This window comes from Cricetulus griseus (assembly GCF_003668045.3).
Source record: "Cricetulus griseus strain 17A/GY chromosome 1 unlocalized genomic scaffold, alternate assembly CriGri-PICRH-1.0 chr1_0, whole genome shotgun sequence".
Classification (NCBI taxonomy): domain Eukaryota; kingdom Metazoa; phylum Chordata; class Mammalia; order Rodentia; family Cricetidae; genus Cricetulus; species Cricetulus griseus.
The window spans coordinates 262248312-262265129 of NW_023276806.1; the positions used below are offsets into that span (position 1 = coordinate 262248312).

Sequence of the window (16818 nt, forward strand, 5' to 3'; positions counted from 1 at the left end):
TACCATGAATAACAAGCCCAATAGAGCTATTTTGAAGACTATAATAATTTTAAGCAAATGGGTGGTGCAGAGTTTGGCACAGACTGAGCATTTCTTCCTGCGTTGAAATTAGGTTTTTATTGCACTGTTTTAGATAGCATCTTTTAGAAGATGGAAAGCCCACTGACACCCCATGCTCTGAGAAATAGCTCTGACCCAACCTGCTCTGTTATCTATCCACAGACAACTAATGCATTTATTCTGGTTATTACAGGCTGGGTGAGAGGCAGAGTGAGTCTGGTCAAGGAACTGCTAAGAACTAAGTAGCTGTAAAAGGGATCAACCCTTCGTGCTCATTCAACACCAAGTTCCAAACAGCAGCTTTTATTCTGTGGAATCTGATGCCCTCTTCCGACACAGGGTAAATAAACATACGTGCAGGCTAATTTCAAACACATAAAAATAAGAAAGGTAGACAAAGTAATGAGTAAAAGCAGGCCCGCAATTAAACTGTGGACTACAAACTAGAAAGTGAGGAAAAACAAGGCACTGGCCAAAAGAAAAAGGGTGTCAAAGAAGGCCCAGTGTGAAAGAGGATGTCCTGTATCTCAGACCACCTAGGGGATGGGCTTTAGCGGGGGGGGGGGGGGTTTTCCTCAGACAAGCAAAAGGGCTATGCTGACTGAGAAACAACCAAGCTTATACCAAATGCCAGGGCACCATAGTCCAGAGAGAAACCACCTGCTTTAGTGAGATAAGCTGGGCTACTTAAAATCATGCAGAAACCACCAGAAGTGATTATTAGGGATGTATAGTTTTTATAGCCAGTTAGACATTTAAAACAAACAAACAAGGGCTGGAGAGATGGCTCAGAGGTTAAGAGCACTGACTGCTCTTCCAGAGGTCCTGAGTTCAATTCCCAGCAACCATATGGTGGCTCACAACCATCTGTAATGAGATCTGGTGCCCTCTTCTGGTGTGCAGATATACATGGAAGCAGAATGTTGTATACATAATAAATAAATAAATAAATAAAATATTAAAAAAAAAAACAAACAGGCTCTCATGTAACCCAGGCTGGCCAGCAACTTCTGATCTTCCTGACTCAACCACCTAAGTGCTAGAATTACAAATACGCAGGTGCTGGTGGCACACACCTTAAATCCCAGCACTCAGAAGGCAGAGGCAGGCGGATCTCTGAGATTGAGGTCAGCCTGATTTACAAAGTGAGGGCTACAGAGAAACCTTGTGGGGGAAGAACCCAAACAAACAAAGGACAAACACCACCACAACCAGTTCAATTAGACATATAAAAGGAAAAATTACATGCCAGGGGTGTGGGACTTTGAGAGACAAGAGAGAAGATGGGTGAAGACAGTAACTTGTATAAGGCACCACACTCTATGTTCCCCATGGAGTAGGCAGCCCTATGTAGCCTGTGCATATACATACATGCAGACACAGGCATAAAAGAAAAAGAAATAATTTCTGTTTGTTTATTTTTTGAGACAGGGTTTCTGTGTAGCCCTGCCTATTCTGGAACTTGCTCTGTAGACTAGGCTGGCCTTGGACTCTGAAATCCTCAGCCTCCGGAATGCTGGGACTTACAGCATGCACTGGAGCAACTCAGCTAAGTGGTTTTTTTGTTTGCTTGTTTTTTAAATAAAGGATTTTTTTTTTTAAATAAAGGACTAGGGCAAAAATAGTAGCTTTGTGATAAGGCTTTCCCTAAGAAAATCTATTTGAATTTAGACCTGGACGAAAGAGGGCCTTCTCAAAGTCCTAGGTCCTAGGGAATATATTATAACAAAACAGTCATCAATCAAACTGGCACCCGCTCAGATCTGCTGTCCCAGAACCCTCCCACATTGATCATGCTCACTGTAGGGAGGGAAGTCAAGGGCAGCTCTTCCTTTTCCCTGCCCCATAGACCCTCAGTCCCTATCTGAATATCAAAGTCCTGTCATTTCCCCTCCCCCCCACCCCGCTTTGCTTCTCTTTTGTGACAGTTATTTAGAAAGGTAAATCCCACCTTTTATTCATCAGGCTGCCGGTTGCAGGCCTCACGATGGGCTTGCCAAGAGGGGAATGCTGAAAGGGGGGCTCCTCTATGCCTTGGCTGGCTTCACCATCACCAAGCTTCTTCTCCTTCAGGGAAAAAGGTTTTTTGCTGGGACCTGAGGACACAAGAGTCAGAACAAGGTTTATAAAAGCGCCCAGAAACAAGTATGAGACGTGGGATGCAGGTGGGTTAGCCATCCCACGGGCCTTAGGGAAGAAGACTCGGTGAACTGCCAAGGGTCTGCACAGCCATCCGACCGCGCAAACAGTGACTGAACACTCACTTATTTTCTTCTTGTGCCAAAAGATGACCATGTCCTTATGTAGACCTTTCCCCTTCTTTCTAGCCAGGGCTGCGGATGCCTGAAAAACAGCGCGTAACCACTCAGATGCTGCCAACAGAACACACTACGTAAAAATAAACAGGAGGGCCAGCAACATGATTGAGGAGCTAAAGGCGCCCGCCACCATGCCGCAAGAGCAGAATTTCATCTCCTGGACCCACAGAGGGGAAGGTATGGACCTCCAAATATTGTTCTCTGACCTCCACATGTGCTCACCATAGCACAGTAATGCCCCCTCCCCCACCCTACCCCAGAGAGAGAAAAGAGAGAGTATGAATGTTAGGGACTTGAGAGAAGGCCCAGTGCTAAGAGTACCTGCTGCTCTACTCTTTTGGAGGACCCAAACTGGGTTCCCAGAACTGTATCAGATGGCTCCCTACCTGTAATTCCAGCTCCCAAGAGATCCAACCCCCTCCCTCTTCTGGCTTCCTTGGGCATACTCACAGACACGAACACAAAATTAAAAAAGAAAGAAAGAAAAAGGCTAGGTGTGGTGCTGCACGCCTTTCATCCCAGCACTCAAAGGCAGAGGCAGATGAATCTCCGTGAGTTTGAGGCCAGCCTGGTCTACATAGTGAGTTCCAGGAAAAAAAAAAAAGACTTCAAGGTCACCATCAACCACACAGCAATTTTGAGGCCAGCCCGGACCACATGAGACTCTGTCTCAAAAACAACAATAATTAAAATATATACACAGGTACATACACATAACATTATATTATTTTTAGGTGTGCGTGTGCGTGTGCGTGTGTGTATGTGAATAGTTTGTATGCAGTACCTGAGGAGGCCAGAAGAGGGCACTGGATCTACTGGAACTGGAGTTACAGATGGTTGTGAATCACCATTTGGATGCTGTCAACTGAAGCTCAGCCCTCTATAAGAGCAGCAAGTGCTCTTAACCAGAGCCATTTCTTCAGCCTCAGACATAACATTTTTCAAAATGTACATCATAAGATATAGAAACATTGTGCCCAAGGGAAAGGAAAAAAACTCTACACTCCCCTCCCCCTCACCCCGCAAAAAAAAAAAAATCTACATCAGGGATGCAAACAGCTACCAATACAACAATCACTCTCAGCAACCCATTTTCAAAAACAAAGAATACATTTACAAAATGTGGAAAATACAATAGAATGTTATTCACCCATCAAAAGGAATCAAGTTCTCGTCCATACTACAATATGGATGAACATGCCAAGTGAAATAAGCTATATAAAAAGAAACGTTGTATGATTCCACCTAGAATACCTAAAATAGGCAAATTCATAGTGACAGAAAAATAGTGGTAACTTAGCGATTATAATTTCTGAGTGGGATGATGAGAACATTTTGGAAAGAGAGAGGGGTATGACTGCCAGGCATGGTAGTGCACACCTTCAATCAGACCATTCAGGAAAAGGAAGAAAAAAGTCTGAAGTTCTAGGTCAGGGCCTGGAGCAATAGCTCTGTGGTTAAGAGTACAGGCTGCTCTTCCAGAGGACCCAGATTCAATTCCCAGCACCCACATGGCAGCTCACAGCCATCTGTAGCTCACAGACATCTGTGCTCATAGCCATCTGTAACTCACAGCCATCTGTAACTCACAGCCATCTGTAACTCACAGCCATCTGTAACTCACAGCCATCTGTAACTCACAGCCATCTGTGCTCACAGCCATCTGTAACTCACAGCCATCTGTAACTCACAGCCATCTGTGCTCACAGCCATCTGTAACTCACAGCCATCTGTAACTCACAGCCATCTGTAACTCACAGCCATCTGTGCTCACAGCCATCTGTGCTCACAGCCATCTGTAACTCACAGCCATCTGTAACTCACAGCCATCTGTGCTCACAGCCATCTGTAACTCACAGCCATCTGTAACTCACAGCCATCTGTGCTCACAGCCATCTGTAACTCACAGCCATCTGTAACTCACAGCCATCTGTGCTCACAGCCATCTGTAACTCACAGCCATCTGTAACTCACAGCCATCTGTGCTCACAGCCATCTGTAACTCACAGCCATCTGTAACTCACAGCCATCTGTAACTCACAGCCATCTGTAACTCACAGCCATCTGTAACTCACAGCCATCTGTGCTCACAGCCATCTGTAACTCACAGCCATCTGTAGCTCTAGCTTTAAGGGACTCGACACCCTCTTCTGTGCTCCTCAGGCCCCAACCATGCATGTAGTGCACAGACATACATACAGGCCAAATGCTTAAACACAAATAATCATTTTTTTGAAAAGTTTAAAAGTTCTAGACCAGCTTAGGCTACAAGAATTTATGTCAAAAAAAATGTGACTATAATGCACATAATTATGACTATAAAGTCTTCTTAATTTTTTACTCAATATAAAGACATAAACAATAAAATCCCTAAAACACTATGTCTATCACAAAAAAAAATTATTCTCAGAGATTTGAACAAAGGACAAAAACTATTCCAAAATATGTGACGAAGCAGGGTACATGGCACATACACGTAATCCAACCACTGGGAGGTGGTGGCCACACCTTTAATCCCGGCATGTGGGAGGCAAAGGCAGGTGAGTCTCTAAGTTCAAGACCATCCTGGTTTCACAGAGTGAATTTCAGGATAACCAGGACTACACAGGGAAACCCTGTCTCAAAAAATCAAAAACAAAAATAAATAAATAAATAAATAAATAAATAAATAAATAGCAATTTCAAGGCTGGGCTGGGTAACACACCAACCTGTAGAGCAGTCAGTCAGTCACACAGCAAGACCATGTCTTAAAACACTAATGGCTGAGAGGCAGCTTAGTGGTAGATCATTTGCCTAGCACGCTCCAGGACCACACTCAATCCCTAGCAGGGGAGAACGCCCAGAGAAAAAATGCAGCCTCATAAAAAAGAACGCCCAGAGAAAAAATGCAGCCTCATAAAGAAAAAGACAAAGCTCAAAAACAGAGAAAGCTGAGCTAGCAAGGAAACAATACACTATGTAAAATTTTGGTTCACATTCTGGTTCAGACTTTCTATTAGCTTCAGAAAATACCAACTGTCAATTGGATGCAATGGACCATGCCTCTAGTCCTGAACTACTCCACAGGCTAAAGCAAATTCACAGTGAGTCTGTCTGAGCAATACGCTCTCTCTCAGAATATAGTAAGTACAAGTAGAAGTTGTAAACCGAGAACAGTGGTACGTGTCTACTATCCAGCACCTGGGAGGGAGAATCAGGAAGACAGAGCATGGACTACACCAGACACAAAGAAGGAACAAAAAAAGCAATGAGGGCCAGTGATATGTCTCAGTAAGAAAAGGCAAGTTTTAACACAAGTTTAACACCTCAAACCCCCAAAAAGGTGGAAGGAGAGAACTGACTCCACAGAGTTGTCCTCTGACCTCCAGGTATGTCTCTGACCCTACGTCACACATATGCAATAGTAAATGAATAAATAGAATTTACGCTATGGAAACATGCTTTCTCCTTTTTAAATTCTTATGTGATTTAATCTTCCTATAACAGTATTTAGAAAGACAATAAAGACGTAAAGCCCCATAAGGTGCAGTCATACAGCCATACAGCCAATGTTTCACATACACACTGAAAGCTGGCTACAAACCCAACAGTTTTTCCTAGGAAACGGGATTATGAGCGGTTTCTTTTTCTCTGTATTGTCTGAATGTTTACACTAATCATGAACTTAGCCAAATAAAACAGAAGCAAAACCAGAAAATTCAAGCTTGAACAGGTACCATGCAGTTACATGTGACTCTCCAGCCTTTCAAAGGAACCAGATGCCACCTGCACCACCCAGCACTCCCCTACGACAGCTCCACAGGGACCTCAGGCATGCACAACCCTAAGTCAGGAAAATAAACACCATCTCCACTCAAGTGAAGAATGAGATTCAGAGAAAATTATTTCGGTAAGCATATCTCGTACATATTATACATATTATATGTGTGTGTATATGTATATATTAGAGTATATGCATATAAGCTATATATTATATATACTATACATCACAAACAGTATCCATTATGCCATTTCACTCATATGTATCATTATATCTTATTCTAATTTGTTCCTTTATATCCACCCCATGCTCTGGTTGGCTTTTTCCCTACACCCCTCCCCTCCTTAAGATATCTTCCTCTTCTTTTAGGGTCCCTTTTCTAATTTCATGACATATATATATATATCTAGAATGAGATAGCTAAAGAGAAAAGAATGAGATATTTGAGTGCTTTCCCCATCAAGCAAACAACTTATGGATGAAGGGGGGGGATTTAAAAGTGACAAAGGTGGAGCTGCAGAGACAGTCAGCAGTTAGGAGCACTGGCTGCGCTTCCAGAGGACTGGATTTTATTCCCAGAACCCACGGGGCAACTTACAACCATCTGTAACTCCAGTTCCAGGGGACCGAATGTCCTCTTCTGGCCTCTAGGGCATCAGGCATTCTAGTGGTGAATGACGAACATGCAGGCAAAACAGCCAGACACATACAAAAAAGTAACTTTTAAAAATCTTTCAAGTGGGCCAGGAGTTGGTGGCGCACGCCTTTAATCCCAGCACTCGGGAGCCAGAGGCAGGAGGATCTCTGTGAGTTCAAGGCCAGCCTGGTCTCCAGAGCGAGTGCCAGGATAGGGTCCAAAGCTACACAGAAACCTGTCTCAAAAAAAAAAAAATCTTTCAAATGACCAAGTTGAGGACTCAGAACACAGCTTAGTGGTAAAGAGCTTCTATGACAAACTCAAAGCACTGGGTTTGATCCTCCGCTAGGGGAAAATATGTCACAAAGTTCAAACTTGGAATAAAGAGAGGCAAGCTAAAAGTACTCACGTGATCAAAGAACTGTACCACTGCGAGCTTTTTGCTGCGCCTGGTGAAAACGCGCTGAACTTTGGCAATTTTGCTGAAGTGCTTCTCCAGGACAGCCCTGTCGTTGAGGTAGTCAGGAATGTTCTTGCACTGGATGGCGGTGGACTCTAAGAGAGACAAGCCCCCGAGACTGTCTGTGCTCTCACTTCTTTTACTCTGTCGTGCAGATGTTCCCCTGAGAGAATCTAGGGATTCAGAGAGCAGACACATAGGTTCATCGGGTACAACACATCCAAGCAAAAGGAGTCACTGCTGTGCGAAAGCAAACTAAATTCTCATGGGTGGAAGGCCAGCCCTAGGGCTCTATGTTAGGATCGCTAATATTTCAGTGGGGACTTAAATCAAGCTAACCCCAGGGAACACACAAGAGTTTGGCAGCAAAGTAAGCAAGCATCCTGTGTTGTGCTAGAACTTACCTTCTTTTTCATCTCTGCCTTCCGTCTCTTCTTCTTTATTCACAGCTGGAAGCCGGGAAGGTACCAGGGTAGACTGGCTTCCTCCGGGGATGGCTACGTGGTCACTTTCCCCAGATTCCACAAAGCCACTCTCCTTTTTAGATTCCTTGCTGCTCAGACGACTTACTTCTTTATTGCTTTTGAAGACATCCTGTATGGTCCGACCAAACAAAGTGCCACCGCGGGGTCTATTTAGGCGGACAGGTCGTTTATCGGGAGGATGGTCCCCCCGGGACAGGGGGTCCGAGTCTTCTGCTGCCTCATGGCAGTGTCTCCTTGGGGAGCGTTCCTGGTCCTCTTTCCTTTTTAGTCCTTTCATGGGGGTAGGAAGTGGTTCCACCAGAGAAATGGCTTCCTCACATCCTTGACGGATAACTGTTTTGTTGCCTGAGAAGGGCTCCCCCAAAGATGCAGATGAGGGCATGGGGAAAGTAGTAAAACTACTATTTGAACTTCCAAATACTGATTTAGGTCCCCTCTTCTCTTCCTCCACATTTTGGTTAGACAAAGCAGGGGTGAGGACAGATGTCGTATTACTATTAGCTGGTTTTGAAAAGACAAAATTTGAACTAGTCACTGAACTATTTGTCACCTGAGAAAAAGAAAAAGGGGTCAGGCTTCCAGACCCACTGCTAACGGGATGGGGAAATGTGAAAAATCCAGAAGCAATTTGGCTCTGGGTTTTCTCTGGCTCCGACTCGGCCCCCAGGATTGGTCTGAACACTGCATTTTCCATAGGTTTAAACTTGAATTCTGTTTTCCTAAAACCAGAGCTTGCTACTTCTCCAGTTTCTGGCCCAAAAGTAGAGCCACTTGGGAAAACCCCAACGCTAGAAGGTGATTTAAAACTAAATCCTGTATTTCCCGGCACAGATGAACTTGAAGGCCCGGAGGTGGCTGCAAAAGAAGGTGTGGATTCAAGAGTAGCAAACAGTCCAACACTCGAGGTCTGAGTGACTCCAAAAGTTGGCAATGAGGAAGAATGACTTACTACAGAGGGCGTTGCAAAGCTTGATACCTGTGAAAATCCAAGGCTCTTGCCCAGTGTGTTGTTTTGCCCAAAAAGGGGAGGCTGACCAAACCGAAATGATGACTTAGTCTGGTATGTTCCTGTGGTACTAGAAGATACTGCAAAAGCACCGGGCTGCTGCCCACTGAAGGGATTCACGGGGTTCATCTTCAATTATTTGAAGGCAATAAATACGGTCTGTACACAACTAGTCCCCTTCTTTAAACCGCCCGTTGCTTGGAGAAGCTCTCCTTCATCCTCAGAATAACCTGAAAATCAGAAAGTTCAGGACATCCCAGCATAGTTTGCCACAAGTCTTAAATCACGGGTCCTCTAAGGACAATTTAAAAGGTAAGCTCGCAATGGACCGACCACTCCCAGAACCCACAGGTTTTCCCCGTTTTGGACACAGGGTAAGAGAGTACAAATAGGTTACTGTGAAATGGAGGTTTAAAGGTTTGTTTTGTTTTTCACGACAAGGCCTCACTTAGCCCAGGCTTGCCTCAAACGTACTATCCACTCAAGCACAGCCTTACATTCCTTTACCTTGCCTTAGCCTTCCTACTGCTGGGATCACAGGCGTGCCCCACCAGCTAAAAATCTCAATGATAAGACGGAAGAAAAAAAAAGTCACTTACGCCGGAGTTGTGCGATCTCCAAGGCCAAAGAATTACAACGTAATACCGCTAAATTTGTCACTGTTTTTGATTTCCTACCATCTCATTTTCCTCCCAGGGAGTCGAACTTGAGATGCCTTGCCCTGGCCTGGAACTAAGTTTTGTTTCCTCCGCTGGCAACTCGTAGGAAACAGGCCGTAGGGTCGTCAGAGACCTTCGTGAGAAGATGGCGAAGCGAGGCCTTTAGCAACTCGACAGAAACGCAGTGAAGAGCGAAGGACGCCGCAGGGACTGTTCCGCCAGATCTCGCCTTGTCGCGAGCGCCAATGCTCATCCCCAGTCGACATCCGGCCGCCACCCAGCACACCGCACTGTATCACACAGGCCACCGCGGGCCGGCCCTTAGATGTGTGCGGCGGACATCAAATTCGTCGGACCGACTTCCGGGCCTCCTCATCCGGCTTCCGGTCTCTGGGGGTGTGCTGCTATTGATCTTCCGGCGGGCGATTTGCCAGGTTCCCGGCTTCCCACGAGTCCTGTTTCGGTAAGTGTGCAGCGGGTTCTCCTTGTGTGGCGTAGAAGCACCGTGTTCGTGCTCAGATCCACCCGCCCGAGTGTCCGAGAGAATCTGGACCCACAGAGACCCCATCTTTTCACCCACGCTCACCCTTACCTGGTCCTACACCATAGCAACCGCCCCAAACCACTTATTCTGCACACTGTGCCCGGTCTACCGTGTTTCAGTTTCCTATGGTGAATGTAAATTCCCTTAGAATTGACGATAAAGTCCGCCAAATAAACTTTTTGTTTGTTTGGTTTGTTGTTTGTTTGTTTATTCGTTGGTTTTTCCAGACAGGGTTTCTTTGTGTGGCCCTGGCTGTCCTGGAACTCACTCTGTAGACCAGGCTGGCCTTGAACTCACAGGAATAAAGTTGTTTTGTGAGTACGTGTGTGTTTTTACATAATGTGTCACTTTCTAGTACTGATGGGACTTTTTTTTCGAACTTTACAGGTTCCTTCCAACCACTTTTTTTTTTTTTTTTTTTTTTTTTTTTTTTTAAGGCTGGATGTTCTTCCCAAAATGAGTTTGGTGATTAAAAATCTGCAGCGGGTGGTCCCCATCAGAAGAGTGCCACTTCGCAGGAAGATGGATATAGTCAGGGGTATTTTAGGAGTGAAGAATTTTGACCTGGGGATTATCTGTGTTGACAACAAGAGTATTCAGCACATTAATAGGATCTACAGGAAGAAAAACGTCCCGACCGATGTGCTTTCTTTCCCATTTCATGAGGTAAAAAGAATATATTCCTCACATGCAGCCTACCTTTCTTCCAGAATGGCTCCTATGGGTTATATTACAGATATGGTTATCTTTGATTTGGGGAGTTTTTGGAAATGCCTTTAATCCCATCTATTCAAGATGCAGAGGCAATCACATCTTCGTGAGTTCAAGGCCAGCCTTGGTCTACTTGGTTAGTTCAAGGCCAGACAGGGCCATATAGCAAGCCCCTAATCTGAACCAAGCAGTGATGGCCCATGCCTTTACTCCCAGCACTTAGGAGACAGAAGTAGGTAGATCTGTGAATTCAAGGCTAACCTGGTCTACAGAGTGAGTTCCAGGACAGCCAGGCTGAAACAGAGAAACCCTGCCTTGAAAAACCTAAAAATAAAACAAAACAAGAAAACCATGTGTTGATCAGGGTTCTCTAAAGTCACAGAATTTATGGAATGAATATATACAAGTGGATTTATTGGCATAACTTACAGGCTACAGTCAAACTAATACAACAGTGGCTAGCTGTAGATGGAAAGTCCAAAAATCTAGGAGTCGCCCACAAAACTAGGTGTCTCCGATAGTCTTTTGTATATGCTAGAATTTCGAAGAAGGCTCCGATGACTGAAGAAATGTGTGTGCTGACAAGGTGAGGCAAGCAGGCAAAGAAGAACAAAACCTTCCTTCCGTGTCCTTACGCAGGCTTAAAGCAGAAGGTGTGGCCCAGAGTAAAAGTGTGTCTTCCCACCTCGAGATCTGAATCATAATTGTGTATCTTTTTTTTTTCTTTATGTATGAAATGTTCTGCCTGCATGTATGCCTGCAGGCCGGAAGAGGGCACCAGATCTCATTTTGGATGGTTGTGAGCCATCATGTGGTTGCTAGGAATTGAACTCAGGACCTCTGGAAGAGCAGTCAGTGCTCTTAACCTCTGAGCCATCTCTCCAGCCCCTATAATTGTGTATCTTGTGCCCTCCATTTCTGGATTATAGTTCAATCCAGATACAGTCAAGTTGACAACCAAGAACAGTCATCACAAGCCCCTATCTCAGAAATAAGCAAATAAAAACAAGTGAAGGATTATGACCCATGCCCATTACGTATGTCTCTCCGTAAACATCACAATTCCTCTATTCAGGGACCACCCTTCCTCCCTCTGTGCTATCAGGAAATTCAGAGAAGGGCCTCTTCGGGTTTTTTGTTTGTTTGTTTGTTTGTTTGTTTGTTTGTTTTTTTCGAGACAGGGTTTCTCTGTGGCTTTGGAGGCTGTCCTGGAACTACAATCTTGTAGACCAGGTTGGTCTCGAACTCACAGAGATCCACCTGCCTCTGCCTCCCAAGTGCTGGGATTAAAGGCGTGTGCCACCACTGCCCGGCTGGGCCTCTTCAATTTTAAGTGTACTTCAGTAGTGAATGCTTGGCTAGAAAAATGAAAAGTAGAAACTGGTAAGCATTTTCAACAAATTACCTTGTGATAGCTACAAGTAACTACATTATGGAAACACCTTCACCCATTGTGGGCAGCATAAATTGGAAATCCTTTTTGAAAGCAAATTGATAATAAACAGTGCTTCGTAAGACTTAAATTGTGTATATGTCATAATCTACCAGTGTCAAACCCTACAGAAATAAATCCACAGAATGAAGAAGGTATAGTGTAATACACTATCTCTAAATGTTCACTTTATTGATATCCTTAACAGTAAAAAAAAAAAAAAAATAGAGGCAGGCAAGTGGGAAAGAATGAAATTGTGTCCATATGCCAACTTAACTGTATAGAAAGTGATTTATTTTGGTGGGAGTTAAAGAACTGCATGTACTCAGGGATATAAAACTCCATATACTCAATAACAAAAAACAACTAATTTAATGAGATCAAAGCATGTGAGGGCCATTGTGTGTGATAACTGTGCAGTCCACCCCCTGGGACTCTTTGGTACTTCAGCCTTCATCATGTGGTCAAGAGTCCTGTGTCCTCTGCTGGACAAGTGAGCCAAGTACCTGTTGTTTGAAAGGCCTCCAGCTTTGTTTCCTCATTTTCAGAATCTGAAAGCAGGGGACTTTCCCCGGCCAGCCTCGTCAGATGATTATAATTTGGGAGATGTTTTCCTAGGAGTAGAGTATATCTTCCAGCAGTGCAAAGAAAATGAAGATTACTATGACATCCTGACGGTAAGCTGGGCTGCAAAATTACATATTCTCGCTAACAGAACTTAAGCCATAGAGAAGGTTGAGAAGGGGACTCCAGTGTGCGTGCTAGTATCCACAGGTACCATTGTGTTACTCTTAGATTAGCAATTGTCAGCCCTGCTCCCTCCCACCTTCCCCTTTCTTGTATTCGGCCTCTCCTTTCTGCTTAACTTTTTTTTTTTTTTTTAAATAGATGTAGGCTTAGGATAGAGGGATGGCTCAGTAGTTAATAGGATGCACTGTTCTTCCAGAGGCCCTGAATTCTAGTCCCAGCACCCGTGGGGTGATGAAATATCAAATAAATAAATGAAAAGATGTCACTACATTGCCCAGGCTGGTCTTGACCTTTTTGGTTCAACCAGTACTTCCCCTCGGCCTTCTAGATCTGAGATTACAACCATGTGCCTTCTCTCCTGCTTATTTCTAATTGGATTTCCATTACTGCCCTGCCAGAGACAGTCAACTCTCTTTACCTGTTGCTCCGTCCTACTGTTGCTCCACACTAATTAAGCGACCTGTGTGAAATGTTCCATTTTATTTTATCTTATTTTTTTAAGATTTACTTATTATGTATATAGTGTTTCTGGCAGGCCAGAAGAGGGCACGGGATCTCATTGTAGATGATTGTAAGCCACCGTGTAGTTGCTGGGAATTGTAAGCCATCGTGTAGTTGCTGGGAATTGAACTCAGGACCTTTGGAAGAACAGCCAGTGCTCTTAACCTCTGAGCCATCTCTCCAGCCTGAAATGTTCCATTTTAGATAGGAGGGAACTGAGGTCGGAATGGAGATCAATGGTGAGCACTTGCCTAGACAGGAGGGAACTGAGGTGTTCTAGCATAAGACAACTCAGTCTCACAAGGGTAATCCAAGACCCCGAAGGGGCAGCTTTCTGGTAGATCATCCCATGAGTTGACTTGTCATTTACTCCAACAGGTGACAGCCACCCATGGACTCTGTCACCTTCTGGGCTTCACCCACAACTCCGAGGCTGAGTGGCAAAAGGTAGGAACAATACCTGTGCAAGGGGCTGCATGCTACCAACACATGTAACCCTAACCCCTGGGTTACTTGCCACGCACCCCATTGCAAGAGACAGGAACTATGACCTCCATCCATGCGGCCTAAAAAGATGTGGTGGTAGCCAAGCAGAAGCAGTAGTGATGTACACCTTTAATCCCAGCACTCAGGGATGGGGGGGTGGGGGCGCAGAGGCAGTCAGATCTCTGAGTTCATGGCCAGCTTGGTCTAGAAATCGAGTTCCAGGACAGCCAGGGCTACAAAGAGAAACCCTGTCTTGAAAAGCAAAAAAAAAAAAAAAAAAAGAGGTAATATTTTGAAGTAACTGACACCTCATGATACTTGTATAGTTCACTGCTGAAAGGCACCTGGACAGACAGGTTAAAAGTTATATTCCCTGAAGTGCTAGCAATTTTTCAAGATTTATTTATCATCTATATAGTGTTCTGTCTGCATGTCTGTCTGCATGCCAGAAGAGAGCACCAGATCTCATTATAGGTGGTTGTGAGCCACCATGTGATTGCTGGGAATTGAATTCAGGATCTCTGGAAGAACAGCCAGTGCTCTTAACCTCTGAGCCATCTCTCCAGCCCCCACTAGTTATTATTGACGTGGGGGTGGAGGTGGGGTTAAGAGATACTTAATGTTTAGAAGAACCCAACATTAAAAAAAAAAAAAATACTGGCGATTTGGCAGCAGGTAATGTGAAGTAGTGGTTCTTTTTCTCTAAAGGCCAACAGGTACCACATTTATAAAGCCCATTATGGTGTCTAATAGGCTTAGGTTATGTCTGTAAGGAAAGTCTATTGCTCAGAATGTACTTTTTTTTAAAAAATATTTTCTGTTTATGTGTGTGTACCTTTGTGAGTTTATGTGCACCATGTACGTGCAGGTACCTGCAGAGGCCAGAAGAGGGAGCTGATCTCCTGGAACTGGAGTTACAGTGGTTGTGAGCTGCCTGATGTGGATGCTGGGAGCCAAACTCAGGGAATCTATAAGAGCAGTAAGTGCTCTTAACTGCTAAGCTGTCTCTCCAGCTCCCATGAATGAACTTTTTTTTTCTTCAATTGAGAGTAGATCCCCTACCACCCAGCCCTTTCTATGCCCACTTTCTTGCTGCTCCACACTTTCCTGGTCCCCCTGGGTATCCAAGCTCCTCCCCCGTCATTTGAAGGCCCACTCTCTGATGTCCTTACTCCTATCTTCCCATGGCTCTTTCGGTCTCTGCTCAGGTGCTGCCCTTAGGCTTGTGCAGAGCTCAGATGGGGGCTTGTGCAGGAGGTGAAATCTGGGAGGAGGCTGACTGGGGACAAGTCTGACAAGGGTCCCAGGAGTGCCCTCTTACCCGCTTGTGCGCTGCCGTGTTTCAGATGTACAACCAGGAGAAGCTGGTGCTGGAGGAATTGAATCGATACACCGGAGCCAGGCTGCAGCCCCTGAGCAGGGGCCTCTACTGAAGCTTTGATGCCCTGAGATAGAGACAATGGTGGACAGAGCCCTGTCCCTCCACAGTGTTAGTGGATCTCTGCTGGTCATGCTGTCCTGGATGGCATCAACCTACACTAAAGCTCAATTCCGTGAGTGGAAATTGACTTCAGAAAGTATCAAAGAGGTGACTGGCTGGCTCTTGCTCTGCTTAGAAGGCTGTCTTGATTATTGTAAACAGTGGTTCTAGGCCATTCCTAAGAGAAGAAACATGGAACTTCTGTGTGCTTCTTTGGGCTTCTAACTGTAGAGTTTGGATGGACTGCTCTGTCTCCCTGAAGTGGAACCCACACCTCAGAACACTGAAGTCTGTTCTTCCTAGGAGGATGGGCACCTGCAGAGAAGCAGGCTCAAGAGGGCAAGGTTCCCACCCCACCCCCAGGACTCTATGACCGGAACCTTGCTGGCTCCACTCCTAAGAGCTGCCTTGTGCTCTTGCTTTTCTTAAGCCATTGGCTATAGACACCATAAGAACCCACTGACCTACAAATCCTGTCGCCTGGGGGCCATCTCCAATCCCCTTATGTTGTTGTCATTGTTTTAAATTAAATTAAATCTTGCTTATCTGATATATGTGTACATGTGTGGGACCACATAGTCCACAACATGCATGTGTGTGTTAGGTTAGAGGACAGCTTCGGGAAGATGGCTCTCTTCTCCTTCTCTGATGCGAGTCCCAGAGATTGAAGTCAGGTTGTCAGGCTTGACAGAAAGTTTTTACCCTCTGAGCCATCCCACTGACATCTTGTTGGCTCTTGTGGTCCTGCTGCTGGGGCTCCTCCTATTGGCTGTTAGAGGCACAATAATTGTGCTCAAGCCCTGGAGCACGGGATTCTGGTTGACTTGAAGTTCAACTCTACTGGACATGCTGAATGCCTATGCAAGTCTGGACCACTTGTCTTCCCGACATGTAGCCAATAACCTTGAGCCTACATAGGGTTTTCTGCCATATCTACACTCATACCTATGCCAGCCCATTTCCTCCTTCACAGTCATCTGATTGGCTCATCATCTTTGGACAATGACTGCTTCTGTGTTGCTTAGCTTTCTATTTCCCCTTTTCTTCTCTGTTTGGTATTTCTGGTTTGGTTTGGTGGGTGTTTTTTGGTTTGGTTTGGTTTGATTTTGCAGTGCCAGGGATGGAATCTGAGGCCTTGTCATTCTTAGCACGTGCTCCACCACACTCCCAGCCTGGTGCTCTGCTGACCTAAATCTGTGGTTTGGCCACAGCTGTACCCGAGCCCAGCCTGTGGGGGCAGGTTCTGTCTTGCTGCTCCAGGAGGCACTCTGTGTTACTTTGTGTTAGTTTGTGTTTATTCCAGGTTCAGTCCCCCACTTCTGTGAAGGATCTAAGATCCTGATGAGAGTTACATGAAACCCATGGACTGGTTGCTGGTGTGAGGTCTTTAATTGATGCTTTTAACAAAAACAGGATTCTCTGGAATCACACCATAAGGTGCACAGAAAGATGGTTCTGTAGGAAGTGGATGTTGCCACCCTGAAGCTCCCCTGGGAGTGTGTTGCACTGTCTTGATCATCCACACAGA

General features: G+C 45.1%; 2 protein-coding genes across 7 annotated transcripts in view; one reads left to right on the forward strand and one right to left on the reverse strand.

Moving 5' to 3' along the window:
• Mcm3ap (minichromosome maintenance complex component 3 associated protein) overlaps positions 1-9720 on the reverse strand; it is a 50635-nt gene extending 40915 nt beyond the window's left edge. The window contains exons 1-5 of one of the 2 annotated variants that reach the window (XM_027394259.2): positions 9327-9719; positions 7641-8957; positions 7186-7409; positions 2325-2403; positions 2012-2156 (exon numbers count right to left, since the gene is read on the reverse strand). In XM_027394259.2, coding sequence (XP_027250060.1) covers positions 2012-2156; positions 2325-2403; positions 7186-7409; positions 7641-8856 — 1664 coding nt within the window. In that variant the 5' untranslated portion in view covers positions 8857-8957; positions 9327-9719. Of the gene's footprint in view, positions 1-2011; positions 2157-2324; positions 2404-7185; positions 7410-7640; positions 8958-9326 lie in introns of both variants that reach the window. The other variant, XM_035450413.1, reaches the window with a different exon arrangement.
• Positions 9721-9728: 8 nt separating this feature from the next.
• Positions 9729-15840, forward strand: Ybey (ybeY metalloendoribonuclease). Of its 5 annotated transcripts, none has more exons than XM_027394266.2 (5): positions 9729-9849; positions 10368-10596; positions 12622-12750; positions 13703-13771; positions 14679-14740. In XM_027394266.2, the coding sequence occupies exons 2-5, from the start codon at positions 10387-10389 to the stop codon at positions 14706-14708; spliced, it is 438 nt and encodes a 145-aa protein (XP_027250067.1). In that variant the 5' UTR covers positions 9729-9849; positions 10368-10386; the 3' UTR covers positions 14709-14740. The 5 variants fall into 5 exon arrangements, with proteins under 5 accessions (XP_027250067.1, XP_027250068.1, XP_027250066.1 ...); XM_027394265.2 differs by lacking the exon at positions 14679-14740 and adding an exon at positions 15157-15840 and having other exon boundaries at positions 9731-9849; XM_035450414.1 differs by lacking the exons at positions 9729-9849; positions 14679-14740 and adding exons at positions 10151-10248; positions 15157-15840.
• Positions 15841-16818: the final 978 nt, after the last annotated feature.

Bases quoted from the DNA above. Each gene is read 5' to 3' on its own strand.
- Ybey (XM_027394265.2), top strand. From the start codon at position 10,387: ATGAGTTTGGTGATTAAAAATCTGCAGCGGGTGGTCCCCATCAGAAGA. The intron at 12,751-13,702 runs GTAAGCTGGGCT...TTACTCCAACAG, and splicing joins ATTACTATGACATCCTGACG to GTGACAGCCACCCATGGACT. The intron at 13,772-15,156 runs GTAGGAACAATA...GCCGTGTTTCAG, and splicing joins CCGAGGCTGAGTGGCAAAAG to ATGTACAACCAGGAGAAGCT.